This window comes from Bombina bombina, chromosome 11, assembly GCF_027579735.1.
Source record: "Bombina bombina isolate aBomBom1 chromosome 11, aBomBom1.pri, whole genome shotgun sequence".
NCBI classification, from domain to species: Eukaryota; Metazoa; Chordata; class Amphibia; order Anura; family Bombinatoridae; genus Bombina; species Bombina bombina.
In genome coordinates this window covers 81811734-81831836 of record NC_069509.1, presented here as the reverse complement: position 1 = coordinate 81831836, position 20103 = coordinate 81811734, and the positions used below count along the sequence as shown (strand labels likewise).

Genomic DNA, 20103 nt, shown 5'->3' with positions numbered 1-20103 from the left:
TCTGACGAGAGGCCATCAGATCCATGTCTGGAATGCCCCAAAGTTGAGTGACTTGGGCAAAGATTTCCGGATGGAGTTCCCACTCCCCCGGATGCAATGTCTGACGACTCAGAAAATCCGCTTCCCAATTTTCCACTCCCGGGATGTGGATAGCAGACAGGTGGCAGGAGTGAGACTCCGCCCATAGAATGATCTTGGTCACTTCTTCCATCGCTAGGGAACTCCTTGTTCCCCCCTGATGGTTGATGTACGCAACAGTCGTCATGTTGTCTGATTGAAACCGTATGAACTTGGTCCTCGCTAGCTGAGGCCAAGCCTTGAGAGCATTGAATATCGCTCTCAGTTCCAGAATATTTATCGGTAGAAGAGATTCTTCCCGAGACCAAAGACCCTGAGCTTTCAGGGATCCCCAGACCGCGCCCCAGCCCATCAGACTGGCGTCGGTCGTGACAATGACCCACTCTGGTCTGTGGAATGTCATCCCTCGTGACAGGTTGTCCAGGGACAGCCACCAACGGAGTGAGTCTCTGGTCCTCTGATTTACTTGTATCTTTGGAGACAAGTCTGTATAGTCCCCATTCCACTGACTGAGCATGCACAGTTGTAACGGTCTTAGATGAATGCGCGCAAAAGGAACTATGTCCATTGCCGCTACCATCAACCCGATCACTTCCATGCACTGAGCTACGGAAGGAAGAGGAACGGAATGAAGTATTCGACAAGAGTCCAGGAGCTTTGTCTTTCTGGCCTCTGTTAGAAAAATCCTCATTTCTGAGGAGTCTATAATTGTTCCCAAGAAGGGAACCCTTGTTGACGGGGATAGAGAACTCTTTTCCACGTTCACTTTCCAGCCGTGCGATCTGAGAAAGGCCAGGACGATGTCCGTGTGAGCCTTTGCTCGAGGGAGGGACGACGCTTGAATCAGAATGTCGTCCAGGTAAGGTACTACTGCAATGCCCCTTGGTCATAGCACAGCTAGAAGGGACCCTAGTGCCTTTGTGAAAATCCTTGGAGCAGTGGCTAATCCGAAAGGAAGCGCCACGAACTGGTAATGTTTGTCCAGGAATGCAAACCTTAGGAACCGATGATGTTCCTTGTGGATAGGAATATGTAGATACGCATCCTTTAAATCCACCGTGGTCATGAATTGACCTTCCTGGATGGAAGGAAGGATAGTTCGAATGGTTTCCATCTTGAAAGATGGGACCTTGAGAAATTTGTTTAAGATCTTGAGATCTAGGATTGGTCTGAATGTTCCCTCTTTTTTGGGAACTATGAACAGATTGGAGTAGAACCCCATCCCTTGTTCTCTCAATGGAACAGGATGAATCACTCCCATTTTTAACAGGTCTTCTACGCAAAGTAAGAACGCCTGTCTTTTTATGTGGTCTGAAGACAACTGAGACCTGTGGAACCTTCCCCTTGGGGGAAGTCCCTTGAATTCCAGAAGATAACCCTGGGAGACTATTTCTAGCGCCCAAGGATCCAGAACATCTCTTGCCCAAGCCTGAGCGAAGAGAGAGAGTCTGCCCCCCACCAGATCCGGTCCCGGATCGGGGGCCGATATTTCATGCTGTCTTGGTAGCAGTGGCAGGTTTCTTTGCCTGCTTTCCCTTGTTCCAGCCTTGCATTGGTCTCCAAGCTGGCTTGGCCTGAGAAGTATTACCTTCTTGCTTAGAGGACGTAGCACCTTGGGCTGGTCCGTTTTTACGAAAGGGACGAAAATTAGGTCTATTTTTTGCCTTGAAAGGCCGATCCTGAGGAAGGGCATGGCCCTTACCCCCAGTGATATCAGAGATAATCTCTTTCAAGTCAGGACCAAACAGCGTTTTCCCCTTGAAAGGAATGTTTAGTAGCTTGTTCTTGGAAGACGCATCAGCCGACCAAGATTTCAACCAAAGCGCTCTGCGCGCCACAATAGCAAACCCAGAATTCTTAGCCGCTAACTTAGCCAATTGCAAAGAGGCGTCTAGAGTGAAAGAATTAGCCAATTTGAGAGCATTGACTCTGTCCATAATCTCCTCATAAGGAGGCGAGTCACTATCGAGCACCTTAATCAGTTCATCAAACCAGAAATATGCGGCTGTAGTGACAGGGACAATGCATGAAATGGGTTGTAGAAGGTAACCCTGCTGAACAAACATCTTTTTAAGCAAACCTTCTAATTTTTTATCCATAGGATCTTTGAAAGCACAACTATCCTCTATGGGAATAGTGGTGCGTTTGTTTAAAGTAGAAACCGCTCCCTCGACCTTGGGGACTGACTGCCATAAGTCCTTTCTGGGGTCGACCATAGGAAACAATTTTTTAAATATGGGGGGAGGGACGAAAGGAATACCGGGCCTTTCCCATTCTTTATTAACAATGTCCGCCACCCGCTTGGGTATAGGAAAAGCTTCTGGGAGCCCCGGCACCTCTAGGAACTTGTCCATTTTACATAGTTTCTCTGGGATGACCAAATTTTCACAATCATCCAGAGTGGATAATACCTCCTTAAGCAAAATGCGGAGATGTTCCAATTTAAATTTAAAAGTAATCACATCAGATTCAGCCTGCTGAGAAATATTCCCTAAATCAGTAATTTCTCCCTCAGACAAAACCTCCCTGGCCCCCTCAGATTGGGTTAGGGGCCCTTCAGAGATATTAATATCAGCGTCGTCATGCTCTTCAGTAACTAAAACAGAGCATCCACGCTTACGTTGAACAGGGTTCATTTTGGCTAAAATGTTTTTGACAGAATTATCCATTACAGCCGTTAATTGTTGCATAGTAAGGAGTATTGGCGCGCTAGATGTACTAGGGGCCTCCTGAGTGGGCAAGACTCGTGTAGACGAAGGAGGGAATGATGCAGTACCATGCTTACTCCCCTCACTTGAGGAATCATCTTGGGCATCATTGTCATTATCACATAAATCACATTTATTTAAATGAATAGGAATTCTGGCTTCCCCACATTCAGAACACAGTCTATCTGGTAGTTCAGACATGTTAAACAGGCATAAACTTGATAAGAAAGTACAAAAAACGTTTTGAAATAAAACCGTTACTGTCACTTTAAATTTTAAACTGAACACACTTTATTACTGCAATTGCGAAAAAACATGAAGGAATTGTTCAAAATTCACCAAACTTTCACCACAGTGTCTTAAAGCCTTGAAAATATTGCACACCAAATTTGGAAGCTTTAACCCTTAAAATAACGGAACCGGAGCCGTTTTAAGCTTTAACCCCTTTACAGTCCCTGGTATCTGCTTTGCTGAGACCCAACCAAACCCAAGGGGAATACGATACCAAATGATGCCTTCAGAAGTCTTTTATAAGTATCAGAGCTCCTCTCACATGCGACTGCATGCCATGCCTCTCAAAAACAAGTGCGCAACACCGGCGCGAAAATGAGACTCTGCCTATGCTTTGGGAAAGCCCCTAAAGAATAAGGTGTCTAAAACAGTGCCTGCCGATATTATTATATCAAAATACCCAGAATAAATGATTCCTCAAGGCTAAATAAGTGTTAATATCAATCGATTTAGCCCAAAAAATGTCTACAGTCTAAATAAGCCCTTGTGAAGCCCTTATTTACAATCGTAATAAACATGGCTTACCGGATCCCATAGGGAAAATGACAGCTTCCAGCATTACATCGTCTTGTTAGAATGTGTCATACCTCAAGCAGCAAAGACTGCAAACTGTTCCCCCAACTGAAGTTAATGCTCTCAACAGTCCTGTGTGGAACAGCCATGGATTTTAGTTACGGTTGCTAAAATCATTTTCCTCATACAAACAGAATTCTTCATCTCTTTTCTGTTTCTGAGTAAATAGTACGTACCAGCACTATTTGAAAATAACAAACTCTTGATTGAATAATGAAAAACTACAGTTAAACACTAAAAAACTCTAAGCCATCTCCGTGGAGATGTTGCCTGTACAACGGCAAAGAGAATGACTGGGGTAGGCGGAGCCTAGGAGGGATCATGTGACCAGCTTTGCTGGGCTCTTTGCCATTTCCTGTTGGGGAAGAGAATATCCCACAAGTAAGGATGACGCCGTGGACCGGACACACCTATGTTGGAGAAATAGACTTTTTAAAGGGAAATTACATTTTGCGCTTGTGCCTATATAACTTTGGGGTTTTACCCTTTGCAAATGGGTTAAAACGTTTGCTCAAGAGGTGCAATGCAAGGCCATGAGTAAGATGTCAATATAGCTGCCAGTCACCGGTTGTATCCTGTATATAAGTGTTTTTCAACCGCGGTTTTCAAGTACCTCCAACAAGCCAGGTTTTCATTATAGCTGAACTAGAACACAGGTGAAATATTCCGCTCATCAGTAACCATGGTTACTATCCTGCTCTCAACCATCAGCTGATTATTCTCTAGTTCAGCTATAATGTAAATCTGACCTGTTAGGGTTACTTGAGGGCCGCGGTTAAGGAACACTGCTGCATTAGACTGGCTCAGGAACTTCCCTGGTTAATATGTTTAACTATGTGTTCAACAGGACATAAAAATGATTCTGTGTTAGAGCATTTCATTATTGTACTGCTGCTTACATATATACATGTGTTTAACCCCTGTAAAGAGGTGAACTAAAGAGCTGCTATGAGCTACTGGGAGCTAGCTGTGCACATCTGGTGAGCCAAAGAGACACATGCGTGTAGCCACTAATCACCAGCTGTTTCCCAATAATGTATTGCTGCCTCTGAGCCTTCCTAGGTATGCTTTTCAACAAAGGATACCAAGAGAATTACGTATATTTGATTATTGAGGTTTGTTGCTGACCATAATTGCAATAAAGTCCCCAAATAAATTTAAGCAGCATTTGCAAGAAAAATATTTAATATGTTTAAATTCTTTTATTTCAAATCATTTAAATAATATCATTTAACTTTCTCTGTAACTATGAATGTGTCCTACTGGTTGAAACATGCGATTACAACTGTTCAGAGTCAAGTACGCAAGTTACTTCAAAGCTTTCTGAACAATCTCAGAACAGAAATCTAAGTCGATTTAGTTTATCTGGAAGCCTCCGAATCTTGTGCTTATCAGTCGGCAGAAAAGATATTGTTTCCGCCAAACTTTGCAACATACTTGTTTTACCGTAACCGTCAGTAACCGAGTACACCTAGTTTGTCTGTTTGATTAACCTTTGGTTGACATTTATAACTTTTTTTTAAAAAAACTAAAATTTATATTGTAAGTACAAAGTGTGGTTGTTTGAATTTCCAAAGAGCAACAAGGTAAAGAAACTATTTTTGAATGGCGCCATTGTTAAAATACAACGTACTCTAGACATGGTACAGTCCATAGCTCCTGGAAAAAAGGACAGTGATTGATTTAGTGTTGTGCATTATCACTAAGCTATCTATAGAGTAGCAGATTCTCTGCGGTGACAAGCGTGTATCTGCTCACCTTTGGATCGTTTGTATGGTTTGACCTCACATTGTTATCTTGCAATGCAAATATATTCAGAAGCTCCTGATAAAGCTTTGTATACGATTAGTCAGAAGATCAGCTACTACATATAGACGGGAGATGCACCGAAGTAACAGAGAAGGGAATCGTTAATGACAATTGCATTGAATAATATTCTTTCACCTTAATAATTAACCCTATATTATGTCATTTTGTTAAAGGGACGTTAAACCCACATTTTTTTCTTTCATGATTCAGATAGAGAATACAATTTTAAACAACTTTCTAATTTACTTCTATTATCTAATGTGCTTCATTCTCTTGATATTCTTTCCTGAAAAGCATTTCTAGATAGGCTCAGTAGCTTCTGATTGGTGGCTTCACATAGATGCCTCATTTGATTGGCTCACCAATGTGCATTGCTATTTCTTTAACAAAGGATATCTAAAGATTGCAGCAAATTAGATAATAGAAGTAAATTGGAATGTTGTTTAAAATTGTATTCTCTATCTGAATCGTGAAGGAAAATTTTGGGGTTTAAGGGCCCTTTAACAAACATATTTAGAAAGATATGGTAGTGTACATACAACTTTTTCCCTGTTATTCCAGTGTAGATTCCTCCTACTGTGTCAAAAGTCAGTCTTGAGATTTTTTTTATTTTTATTTTTTTATTACAACTAGATAAATAAAAGGAGCACTGATCATATCCCTTTAAAGGTCTATAGGCTTTATATATGTCAATAATTTATTTACATTGCAGTTATGTTTACTGTCTCATCTCATTATTGGCAATCCAGTATCTACCCTATAATATAATATTGAGAGTTGTTTTTTTCATAGACAGTTTAATTGAATGCTGCATTATTCAAAGAAAAAAAAATGAGTGATACAGAACAAGTGTTCAGACACATTAAATAGGTGATTCACATCTCTCATCCCAGGAAACAAACATTTGGTAGGTGAAGAAATGTTAGCAAGCTATTGTGCAGCAGTAATTTGTGTTATTAGCATCACTGAAATGAAGTCCTGTATCCCAATTGATGACAGAGAGATCTGCATAACATTGCTGTGAAATCCGTAATAGGCCTCTGAGATGCCTAAGGGGTTAATGCGGGCCCTGTCATAATGCGCATTGATTTTGTTGCCAGTTCTATATTTTTCGTGTGGTTGCATTAGATACATAGTTGCCGGCAACATGTGCTTCCTCTGTATTGCTGTTGGTGGATAGTGCATGGGGATATAGTAAACTGAGGTAAACTATGTTATCCAAATTATAAGGAAGTCTCTATCCACTGTGTTAAAGGGACAAATACATTTTCTAAGCCTAGTATTGAGGTAATTCCCAGCCTTCCTCTAGTCATGGGTGCTGCCATGTTGAAATTTAGCATCCACTGCATTCCAGTCCAAAATGGCAGCCCCCATAATTAGAGGGAGGTGCATGAAATGTGTTTAGTGTTTGATGTCCCTTTAATGTAAAATGCATTTGTGTACAATAAACTGAACATGTATATTTTTATGTAATCTTAAATGATTTGTATGTTCTACTTTTATCAGACTGTTTATACAGTGCAAAAACAGTTTATATACTGAAAAGTATATTTTCAAAACCAAAAGTGTTTGAGGGCAAGAGAAAAAAAGGACCATAAGGTTATTATGACATTGATTTATGTAAAGAAAAACTCTGTTTTTACAACCTGCCTATTTCATATGTGATTAGATTCCACTGAAACTTAAATAGTGCCAGCTGAGAGTTTAGTGCCAGGGCTGTCAAAATGTAGCACAACCATGTTTAATTGCAGGTGATCGTGCCAGCTCTCATCTACAGAAATTCTGGAAAAACGATGGGTTATTGGGGATGAGGTGGTTGGTGGGTGTCATACAATAGCTCATCCCCAAAAGTCTATCTATGCCTTAGTGTATACATTATATACAGTTAGCTTTTTTCACAACAGGGACTGCATTGTATCTCCTTGGCTGCCAGTAACAAGTAATTCAGTGATTTTACCCCTCCCCTCTGCTTATTAATACACAAAAAGCTGCAATTTTACTCCTCACTGTCTTACAGTAGCACACACAACAGTGATTTTACTCTTTTTGTTTTCCAGAAACACACAAGGCAGTGATTTTTGTTTAACTGGCAGTCAGTAATACATAGGGCAGTGATTTCATTATTAATGCAATTGGTAGGCAAAATCATGTTTTTTACTTCTTTTTGGAGCCATATTGGTACTGAGGTACAGATTGCCTTTATAATGTAGGTGCTACTTAGTGGACTTAAAGGGACATAATACCCATATGCTAAATCACTTGAGTCATGCAGTGTAACTGTAAATAGCTAACAAGAAAATATCACCTGAATATCTCAATGTAAAAAAGGAAGATATTTTACCTCAAAATTTCTTCAGTTCACAATATTAAGTGCTCTGTAGCCACTACATATATAAAAAAAAAAAAAAAAACAGGCAATCGGCTTAATCGGTGCTGATGTCACTCCTTTTTTTTTTTACTGTTATCCCATGAGATTTCACTGCAATCTTATGAGATTTTATAGTTAACTTCATTAAACTGAGGAGGGAAATAACATGACTGTGCCTGCACATGCCAGATGCACGCTCCCTTGCAAGTCCTGGGACTAGCATCCTGATTGGCTGCTTAAAGACCGTTTACAATATCTTCCTGTTTTACATAGATATGTTAAGGTGATATTTTCTAGTCAGCTTTTTACAGATGTGCTGCATTACTTTCAAGTGTTTCAGTATTTGGGTATCACACCTCTTTAAAGTGTCCATTTTTTGTACAGATTTTACTGGACTAGCTGGTTGAAATACCAGAATGGACAACTGGCAATCCAACAGCAGACTAACAAGTGAACAACACTCTTCTTCCATTTCATGGTTCCATTGCACAAATGTCTCCTGTATTCATTTATGTGTTTGCATGCAGGTCAAAGGCTTCATGTTATGTTTTTTATCCCTACTCATACTATGAACTTACTTTCCATTACTGTCCATCATGTCCATTATTTTGTTTGTCATTTATGTTTTTCAGCATACTTTTGCATTTTGTTTTTTCCCCCTATTATATCATGCTTTTCATTTAATTTTCCATTGTATATATTATTTTTTAATTTGTATTTTTTTTATGTTCTCCATACTTGTGGTGGATGTATTTTGGGTTTTGCCTGCTTGCTGACTTCCATAGATTCCAGTTCCACAGCCCTCTGACATGGATGATATAGAGGAGTGGCTCGGTACAGACGTGGTGAGAGTCTTTTATATTTCTCATTTTATTTGTGTTATATATTTTTCTTTGGTTGACCAAGTAGCAGAACTTGCTAGTAGTGCGTATCTCAACCCACGTATACAAACATTTTTCATACTTACCATTGTGGATTCTGTGTAGATCAGAAGTGCTTAATTAATAATTTAATGAAAGAAAATGTTATTTATAATTATCGTATCACATACTACATCCTGCACATTCCTAATTATGAACTTTTTTGCTTTCCTAAAAGAATTAGAAATGAAGTGTCAAACAAAAGTCTGCATATGGAATTTTTGTATAAAAGGATTAAACACATAGCTAAAGTGTTGTCCAGAGCAACAATATGCTCCTGAGTTGGACTTGAGCTAGTTAAAGGGACAGTCTACCATAGAATTGTTTTAAAAGATAGATAATCCCTTTATTACCCATTCCCCAGTTTTGCATAACCAACACAGTGTTATTAATGTACTTTTTACCTCTGTGATTACCTTGTATCTAGGAACCTTCTAACAGCCCCCTGATCACATGACTGTGACTGTTTATTATCTATTGTCTTAAATGTAGCATTGTGTTGTGCTAAATCCCAAATAACCCCCTGTACCTGAACACAGTGTTATCTATATGGCCCACATGTACTTTCTGTCTCTTTGTGTTGAAATGAGATTTAAAAAGCATGTGATAAGAGGCAGCCCTCAAAGGCTTATAAATTAGCATATGAGCCTACCTATGTTTAGTTTAAACTAAGAATACCAAGAGAAAAAAACAATTTGATGATAAAAGTAAATTGGAATATGGATTAAAATTAAAAGTCCTATCTGAATAATGAAAGTTTAATTTATACTAGACTGTCCCTTTAATGGTGGTGACATATGTATTCCACTCTTGATTGGCTCATTGTCCATGTCCAGCTCAGGAGTGGAAGTGTATTGCCATGCTTACTTTAAGTATGTGTTTATTTTTAAGTAAAATGCTCTTGAACCTTTTACTGTTTCACTATAATGTCTCTTTAAAGGGACATTAAACTCACATTTGCTTTCATGATTCCCGATATCAAATACAATTTTTTTTTTTTAATTTTTTTTTTAATTTTAAAGTTGTTTTTATTGAGGTTCAGAAAAGTTACATATTACAAATCTTTGTAATGCAAGTTACAGAGCTTCTTGTGGGTTACATATGGTTATAGTATGGAGGGAACAACAGAAACAGGCAATCAAACAAATAACATTAAAGCTCCATATAAACATTGAACTTCTCTTACTAGATTCTTTGTAATGAACTTTACACACATTAAGGTATTGGTGGGTCACATAGATCCATTTGATCATGAGAATTTGGAATGAGCGCAATCATAGTCAAGAATGTCTAGTAAGAACAACCTTAGGGTGATTAGAATAGCCAGAAAAAGAGGAGAAGAGAAAAAAAAAAAAGGGGGGGGGGGGGGGTAGGGGACACAGGTGGGGGAGGGGGAAATCAAATACAATTTTAAACAACTTCCCAATTTACTGCTATTATCTAAATTGCTTCATTCTCTTGGTATTATTTGTTGAAGAAACAGCAATGCATATAGGTGAGCCAATAACATGAGGCATATATGTGCAGCCACCAATCAGCAGCTTCTAGGTATGCTTTTTAACAAAGGATACCAAAAGAACAAAAGTCGATGATAATAGAAGTAAATTAGAAAGTTGTTTAAAATTCCTCGCTCCCTCTGAATCATAAAATTGTGTTTCATGTCCTTTTAACACAAAATAAACACTAGACAGAATGATGTATTCAGAACAAAGATATTAGCCTGATAATAATGTGCATTTTTTTTTATTGTATTATGGTTTTTAAATATTGAGAAAATTGTAAAGTTTCAATATCCATAATAAAATGGGTGCTACCGTGTTGTAACCTAGGTTTCCTTCTCTGCTGAGGCCAGCTAGGGACAGTTATAAATAGTTCACTAAAGTGTGCAGCCAATGACTGTATGGAATATAATACTGGTAAGTCTGGAGTCTGCATTTCCACTTCTCACAGGAAATTAAAGGGACATTAAACACTAAATACTTGCTAGATAGAATGATGCATTCAAATAAAAGATTAGTCCATGACTAACATGTAGATGTATTTTTTAAAGTTTCATTAGTTGTTTAAAAAGTGACAAAATAAGTGTACAGTTTGAGTGTCTCTAAAACACTGGGAGCTGCCATGTTGTAACTTGTGTTACCTTCTCTGCTGTGGCCAATAAGAGACAGTTATAAATAAGTCACTAGAAGGTGCAGCCAATGGCTGTGTGGTATAGAACAGTGTTCTGCACTTCCATTTCTAATAGGAACTGAAAAGCTCACAATTTCAGAATGGAATTACAGGCAAAGAGGACAAAATAAATAATGAAAGAATATTGCAGAGTTGTTTTATATATACAATTTATAATTTTATATTACCATCTCAAAGTGTTTAATGTCCCTTTAAGAATTAAATTATAGGAAAGGGGGCAAAATAAATAATGAAAGTAAACTACCGTTAATTAAACATTGTATATTAAGTGTTTAATATCCCTTTAAGGAGTAAGAAAAGAAAAATCACTATACTAATTTTCTACTTCAGCACGGTGAGTCGGATTGGGAAATTATGGCATGTCAGAGACCTAAAATTAGCACATCATACTATTGAAAAGCCTGGAGGAATCTAAGTTCCTTATCTCTTTTGCTGTGGCCAATTCGATTTTGAGCTGAGTTAAGCAGTCACTGTGTAGAATGTTTCAGATTCCCCAATGTTGGAGTCAATTCAGGTTCTCTGGGAAGAAGTAGAAAAATCATTCCAATGTTGTTTCATTTTTCTAAACGTTGTACAGGATGATAATATGTTGTATTTAATGCCCGTATATTTACTTTGTAATAAATCTCTGAAGTTATGTAAGCTGCATTTTCGTACCTGATAAACCATCTTTCTTCTGTTAAGTGTGATCAGTCCACGGGTCATCATTACTTCTGGGATATTACTCCTCCCCAACAGGAAGTGCAAGAGGATTCACCCAGCAGAGCTGCATAAAGCTCCTCCCCTCTACGTCACTCCCAGTCATTCTCTTGCACCCAACGACTAGATAGGATGTGTGAGAGGACTATGGTGATTATACTTAGTTTTATATCTTCAATCAAAAGTTTGTTATTTTAAAATAGCACCGGAGTGTGTTATTATCTCTCTGGCAGAGTTTGAAGAAGAATCTACCAGAGTTTTTGTTATGATTTTAGCCGGAGTAGTTAAGATCATATTGCTGTTTCTCGGCCATCTGAGGAGAGGTAAACTTCAGATCAGGGGACAGCGGGCAGATGAATCTGCATAGAGGTATGTAGCAGTTTTTATTTTCTGACAATGGAATTGATGAGAAAATCCTGCCATACCGATATAATGTCATGTATGTATACTTTACACTTCAGTATTCTGGGGAATGGTACTTCACTAGAATTACACTGTAAGAAATACATAAAGCTGTTTAATAACTAGAGATTATGTTTAACGTTTTTGCTGGAATGTAAAATCGTTTTCATTTACTGAGGTACTGAGTGAATAAATGTTTGGGCACTATTTTTCCACTTGGCAGTTGCTTAATCTGTTTTCTGACAGTTTCTGTTCTCCCTCACTGCTGTGTGTGAGGGGGAGGGGACGTTTTTTTGGCGCTTTTACTACACATCAAATATTTCAGTCAGCAACTCATTGTATTCCCTGCATGATCCGGTTCATCTCTACAGAGCTCAGGGGTCTTCAAAACTTATTTTGAGGGAGGTAATTTCTCTCAGCAGAGCTGTGAGAATTATAGTTTGACTGAGATAAAAAACGTTTATTCTGTAATTTGTTTCCTGCTTTCAGAATTTGTTATCTTTGCTAATGGGATTAAACCTTTGCTAAAGTTGTGTTATTTACAAGGATTGAGGCTATAACTGTTTCAATTTATTAATTTTCAACTGTCATAGATCTTCTGTGCTTCTTAAAGGCACAGTACGTTTTAATATTATTCTAATTGAATTGTATTTCCAAGTTACAAGTTTATTTGCTAGTGTGTTAAACATGTCTGATTCAGAGGATGATACCTGTGTCATTTGTTGCAATGCCAAAGTGGAGCCCAATAGAAATTTATGTACTAACTGTATTGATGCTACTTTAAATAAAAGTCAATCTGTACAAATTGAACAAATTTCACCAAACAACGAGGGGAGAGTTATGCCGACTAACTCGCCTCACGTGTCAGTACCTACATCTCCCGCTCAGAGGGAGGTGCGTGATATTGTAGCGCCGAGTACATCTGGGCGGCCATTACAAATCACATTACAGGATATGGCTACTGTTATGACTGAGGTTTTGGCTAAATTACCAGAGCTAAGAGGTAAGCGTGATCACTCTGGGGTGAGAACAGAGTGCGCTGATAATATTAGGGCCATGTCAGACACTGCGTCACAGGTGGCAGAACATGAGGACGGAGAGCTTCATTCTGTGGGTGACGGTTCTGATCCAAACAGACTGGATTCAGATATTTCAAATTTTAAATTTAAACTGGAAAACCTCCGTGTATTACTAGGGGAGGTGTTAACGGCTCTGAATGATTGTAACACAGTTGCAATACCAGAGAAAATGTGTAGGTTGGATAAATATTTTGCGGTACCGACGAGTACTGAGGTTTTTCCTATACCTAAGAGACTTACTGAAATTGTTACTAAGGAGTGGGATAGACCCGGTGTGCCGTTCTCACCCCCCTCCGATATTTAGAAAAATGTTTCCAATAGACGCCACCACAAGGGACTTATGGCAAACGGTCCCTAAGGTGGAGGGAGCAGTTTCTACCTTAGCTAAGCGTACCACTATCCCGGTGGAGGATAGCTGTGCTTTTTCAGATCCAATGGATAAAAAATTAGAGGGTTACCTTAAGAAAATGTTTGTTCAACAAGGTTTTATATTGCAACCCCTTGCATGCATTGCGCCGATCACGGCTGCAGCGGCATTCTGGATTGAGTCTCTGGAAGAGAACATTGGTTCAGCTACTCTGGACGACATTACGGACAGGCTTAGAGTCCTTAAACTAGCTAATTCATTCATTTCGGAGGCCGTAGTACATCTTACTAAACTTACGGCGAAGAATTCAGGATTCGCCATTCAGGCACGCAGGGCGCTGTGGCTAAAATCCTGGTCAGCTGATGTTACTTCTAAGTCTAAATTGCTTAATATACCTTTCAAAGGGCAGACCTTATTCGGGCCCGGGTTGAAAGAGATTATCGCTGACATTACAGGAGGTAAAGGCCATGCCCTGCCTCAGGACAAAGCCAAAGCCAAGACTAGACAGTCTAATTTTCGTTCCTTTCGTAATTTCAAAGCAGGAGCAGCATCAACTTCCTCTGCACCAAAACAGGAAGGAGCTGTTGCTCGCTACAGACAAGGCTGGAAACCTAACCAGTCCTGGAACAAGGGCAAGCAGACTAGGAAACCTGCTGCTGCCCCTAAAACAGCATGAATTGAGGGCCCCCGATCCGGGATCGGATCTAGTGGGGGGCAGACTTTCTCTCTTCGCCCAGGCTTGGGCAAGAGATGTTCAGGATCCCTGGGCGCTAGAGATAATATCTCAGGGATACCTTCTGGACTTCAAATACTCTCCTCCAAGAGAGAGATTTCATCTGTCAAGATTGTCAACAATCCAGACAAAGAAAGAGGCGTTTCTACGCTGCGTACAAGAGCTCTTGTTAATGGGAGTAATCCATCCAGTTCCACGATCGGAACAGGGACAGGGGTTTTACTCAAATCTGTTTGTGGTTCCCAAAAAAGAGGGAACTTTCAGACCAATCCTGGACTTAAAGATCCTAAACAAATTCCTAAGAGTTCCATCGTTCAAGATGGAGACTATTCGGACAATTTTACCTATGATCCAAGAGGGTCAGTACATGACCACTGTAGATTTAAAAGATGCTTACCTTCACATACCGATTCACAAAGATCATTATCGGTACCTAAGGTTTGCCTTCCTAGACAGGCATTACCAGTTTGTGGCTCTTCCATTCGGATTGGCTACAGCTCCAAGAATCTTCACAAAGGTTCTGGGTGCTCTTCTGGCGGTACTAAGACCGCGGGGAATCTCGGTAGCTCCATACCTAGACGACATTCTGATACAAGCTTCAAGCTTTCAAACTGCCAAGTCTCATACAGAGTTAGTGCTGGCATTTCTAAGGTCACATGGATGGAAGGTGAACGAAAAGAAAAGTTCACTCGTTCCACTCACAAGAGTTCCCTTCCTGGGGACTCTTATAGATTCTGTAGAAATGAAGATTTACCTGACAGAGGACAGGCTAACAAGACTTCAAAGTGCTTGCCGCACCCTTCATTCCATTCAACACCCGTCAGTGGCTCAATGCATGGAGGTAATCGGCTTAATGGTAGCGGCAATGGACATAGTACCCTTTGCACGCTTACACCTCAGACCACTGCAACTGTGCATGCTAAGTCAGTGGAATGGGGATTACTCAGACTTATCCCCTTCTCTGAATCTGGATCAAGAGACCAGAAATTCTCTTCTATGGTGGCTTTCTCGGCCACATCTGTCCAGGGGGATGCCATTCAGCAGACCAGACTGGACAATTGTAACAACAGACGCCAGCCTTCTAGGTTGGGGTGCCGTCTGGAATTCTCTGAAGGCTCAGGGACAATGGAGTCAGGAGGAGAGTCTCCTGCCAATAAACATTCTGGAATTGAGAGCAGTTCTCAATGCCCTCCTGGCTTGGCTCAAGTTGACAACTCGGGGGTTCATCAGGTTTCAGTCGGACAACATCACGACTGTAGCTTACATCAACCATCAGGGAGGGACAAGAAGCTCCCTAGCTATGATGGAAGTATCAAAGATAATTCGCTGGGCAGAGTCTCACTCTTGCCACCTGTCAGCAATCCACATCCCGGGAGTGGAGAACTGGGAGGCGGATTTCTTAAGTCGTCAGACTTTTCATCCGGGGGAGTGGGAACTTCATCCGGAGGTCTTTGCCCAAATACTTCGACGTTGGGGCAAACCAGAGATAGATCTCATGGCGTCTCGACAGAACGCCAAGCTTCCTCGTTACGGGTCCAGATCCAGGGATCCAGGAGCAGTCCTGATAGATGCTCTGACAGCACCTTGGGACTTCAGGATGGCTTACGTGTTTCCACCCTTCCCGTTGCTTCCTCGATTGATTGCCAGAATCAAACAAGAGAGAGCATCAGTGATTCTAATAGCACCTGCGTGGCCACGCAGGACTTGGTATGCAGACCTGGTGGACTTGTCATCCTGTCCACCTTGGTCTCTACCTCTGAAACAGGACCTTCTGATACAGGGTCCCTTCAAACATCAAAATCTAACTTCTCTGAAGCTGACTGCTTGGAAATTGAACGCTTGATTTTATCAAGACGTGGGTTTTCTGAGTCAGTTATTGATACCTTAATACAGGCTAGGAAACCTGTTACCAGAAAGATTTACCATAAGATATGGCGTAAATACCTATATTGGTGTGAATCCAAAGGTTACTCTTGGAGTAAGGTTAGGATTCCTAGGATATTGTCTTTTCTACAAGAAGGTTTAGAAAAGGGTTTATCTGCTAGTTCATTAAAGGGACAGATCTCAGCTCTGTCCATTCTGTTACACAAACGTCTGTCAGAAGTTCCTGACGTCCAGGCTTTTTGTCAGGCTTTGGCCAGGATTAAGCCTGTGTTTAAAACTGTTGCTCCACCATGGAGTTTAAACCTTGTTCTTAATGTTTTACAGGGCGTTCCGTTTGAACCCCTTCATTCCATTGATATAAAGTTGTTATCTTGGAAAGTTCTATTTTTTAATGGCTATTTCCTCGGCTCGAAGAGTCTCTGAATTATCAGCCTTACATTGTGATTCTCCTTATTTGATTTTTCATTCGGATAAGGTAGTCCTGCGTACTAAACCTGGGTTCTTACCTAAGGTAGTTACTAACAGGAATATCAATCAAGAGATTGTTGTTCCTTCTTTATGCCCAAATCCTTCTTCAAAGAAGGAACGTCTACTGCACAACCTGGATGTAGTCCGTGCTCTAAAATTTTACTTACAGGCAACTAAGGAATTTCGACAAACGTCTTCTCTGTTTGTCATTTACTCTGGGCAGAGGAGAGGTCAAAAAGCTTCCGCTACCTCTCTTTCTTTTTGGCTTCGTAGCATAATTCGTTTAGCTTATGAGACTGCTGGACAGCAGCCTCCTGAAAGAATTACAGCTCATTCTACTAGAGCTGTGGCTTCCACTTGGGCCTTCAAGAATGAGGCCTCTGTTGAACAGATTTGCAAGGCTGCAACTTGGTCTTCGCTTCATACTTTTTCCAAATTTTACAAATTTGACACTTTTGCTTCATCGGAGGCTATTTTTGGGAGAAAGGTTCTTCAGGCAGCGGTTCCTTCTGTATAAAGAGCCTGCCTATCCCTCCCGTCATCCGTGTACTTTTGCTTTGGTATTGGTATCCCAGAAGTAATGATGACCCGTGGACTGATCACACTTAACAGAAGAAAACATAATTTATGCTTACCTGATAAATTCCTTTCTTCTGTAGTGTGATCAGTCCACGGCCCCGCCCTGTTTTTAAGGCAGGTAAATATTTTTTAATTTATACTCCAGTCACCACTTCACCCTTGGCTTTTCCTTTCTCGTTGGTCCTTGGTCGAATGACTGGGAGTGACGTAGAGGGGAGGAGCTTTATGCAGCTCTGCTGGGTGAATCCTCTTGCACTTCCTGTTGGGGAGGAGTAATATCCCAGAAGTAATGATGACCCGTGGACTGATCACACTACAGAAGAAAGGAATTTATCAGGTAAGCATAAATTATGTTTTTAAATGTGAGCTATATAGAAGTTGTATTGTGCATTAAATACTATGTTAATGCAGAAAGGATTTCTTACATTTGCATGCATAAAGTCTCTGCTGATATACTGTTTGTCACTTAAAGGGACAGTCTACTCCAGAATTTGTATTGTTTAAAGACAGATAATCCCTTTATTACCCATTCCCCTGTTTTGTATAACTAACATGGTTATATTAATACACTTTTTACCTCTGTGATTAATTTGTATCTAAGCCTCTGCAGACTGCCCCCTTATTTCGTTGCTTTTGGCAGAATTAAATTTTAGCCAATCAGTGCCGACTCATACATTTCTCCATGGGAGTGAGCACAATGTTATCTATATGGCACACATGAATTAGCATTGTCTAGCTGTGAAATACTGTCAAAATGCACTGACATAAGAGGTGGCCTTCAAGGGCTTAGAAACGATCATATGAGCCTACCTAGGTTTAGATTTCAACAACGAATACCAAGAAAACAAAGCAAATTTTATGATAAAAGTAAATTGGAAAGTTGTTTAAAATTACATTTCCTATCTGAATCATGAAAGTTTAATTTTGACTAGACTGTCCCTTTAAAGTTAGACTCAGCAGGACAAGCTTGTAATTTGCGTGTATAGAAATATAAGTGCTATTAGCACACCTTCTATTAGAGCAAAAAAATGATACATAGAGTTAGAGAGTCCAAATGTAATCAAGGTCCCAAAACCATTCTAATTAAATCCAATTGTACATGGAGTCTTAAAGGTAGAGAACTTCTGGATAACTGAAACTGTGGTGCTGCTGTAATATCAGAAGACAACTTGAAGGTAATAACTACAAGATAAAAATACAGCTGAACCCTGATTCAAGGTTAAAAGTATTTAATCAAACTTCTTGTAAACAAATACAAATTCACTTACTTGAACTACAGGTAAAATCTATGCATCTAAAATCATCCTGAATAGAGTGGTATGTCCGCTCCTGTTGTTCTCTGGTTTTTGTTATAGCTTGTTACAGAGGAGGGATCTATAGAATCCTCTGCTGCTTTCTACTGAGCTTGATGGAGTGGCTACTTTGAAATAAATCTTTTATTTCTTTCATACAGGTGGTGAGAGTCCACAATCCTTTACTCTCGGGAATTACTCTTTTCTACCACTAGGAGGAGGCAAAGATTCCCAAACTCAAAGAGCTCTATAAAACCCCTCCTACCTCTCACATACCTCAGTCTTTACTTTGCGTCCGCTGAAGGTGGTTGAAGAATGAAGATGTGCATTTTATTCTTCAGAGATTAGTTTTTAGTCTATATTGAAGCCCGGTTTCCCCTCAGAGTACAGTGCTTGTCAGAGGGATGTATATGGGGTATGGTTTATGATACTTTTTTCACCTCATGGGAAATTTTTCATAAACCCTCTATAATGGTTGCAGGGACTTGTCTTTTGCCTCCCTTAATACATCTACAATATACCCCTATTCAATAACCTCTGTGTTTGTGTGTGTATATATATACAGGGAGTGCAGAATTATTAGGCAAGTTGTATTTTTGAGGATTAATTTATTATTGAACAACAACCATGTTCTCAATGAACCCAAAAACTCATTAATATCAAAGCTGAATAGTTTTGGAAGTAGTTTTTAGTTTGTTTTTAGTATAGCTATTTTAGGGGGGATATCTGTGTGTGCAGGTGACTATTACTGTGCATAATTATTAGGCAACTTAACAAAAAACAAATATATACCCATTTCAATTATTTATTTTTACCAGTGAAACCAATATAACATCTCAACATTCACAAATATAACATTTCTGACATTCAAAAACAAAACAAAAACAAATCAGTGACCAATATAGCCACCTTTCTTTGCAAGGACACTCAAAAAGCCTGCCATCCATGGATTCTGTCAGTGTTTTTGATCTGTTCACCATCAACATTGCGTGCAGCAGCAACCACAGCCTCCCAGACACTGTTCAGAGAGGTGTACTGTTTTCCCTCCTTGTAAATCTCACATTTGATGATGGACCATAGGTTCTCAATGGGGTTCAGATCAGGTGAACAAGGAGGCCATGTCATTAGATTTTCTTCTTTTATACCCTTTCTTGCCAACCATGCTGTGGAGTACTTGGACGCGTGTGATGGAGCATTGTCCTGCATGAAAATCATGTTTTTCTTGAAGGATGCAGACTTCTTCCTGTACCACTGCTTGAAGAAGGTGTCTTCCAGAAACTGGCAGTAGGACTGGGAGTTGAGCTTGACTCCATCCTCAACCCGAAAAGGCCCCACAAGCTCATCTTTGATGATACCAGCCCAAACCAGTACTCCACCTCCACCTTTCTGGCGTCTGAGTCGGACTGGAGCTCTCTGCCCTTTACCAATCCAGCCACTGGCCCATCCATCTGGCCCATCAAGACTCACTCTCATTTCATCAGTCCATAAAACCTTAGAAAAATCAGTCTTGAGATATTTCTTGGCCCAGTCTTGACGTTTCAGCTTGTGTGTCTTGTTCAGTGGTGGTCGTCTTTCAGCCTTTCTTACCTTGGCCATGTCTCTGAGTATTGCACACCTTGTGCTTTTGGGCACTCCAGTGATGTTGCACGCTTTGAAATATGGC

The 20103-nt window shown here is 40.0% G+C and overlaps 1 protein-coding gene across 4 annotated transcripts in view; it reads left to right on the top strand.

The window, feature by feature from the left end:
• TOM1L2 (target of myb1 like 2 membrane trafficking protein) overlaps window positions 1–20103 on the top strand; it is a 367857-nt gene that overhangs the window by 223442 nt on the left and 124312 nt on the right. For 3 of the 4 annotated variants that reach the window (XM_053694561.1, XM_053694559.1, XM_053694558.1), the window contains one exon: window positions 8613–8672. The exons of the other annotated variant lie outside the window; for it this stretch is intronic. In XM_053694561.1, the coding sequence (XP_053550536.1) occupies window positions 8613–8672 (60 nt within the window). The remainder of the gene's footprint in view (window positions 1–8612; window positions 8673–20103) is intronic. 4 annotated transcript variants of the gene reach the window in all.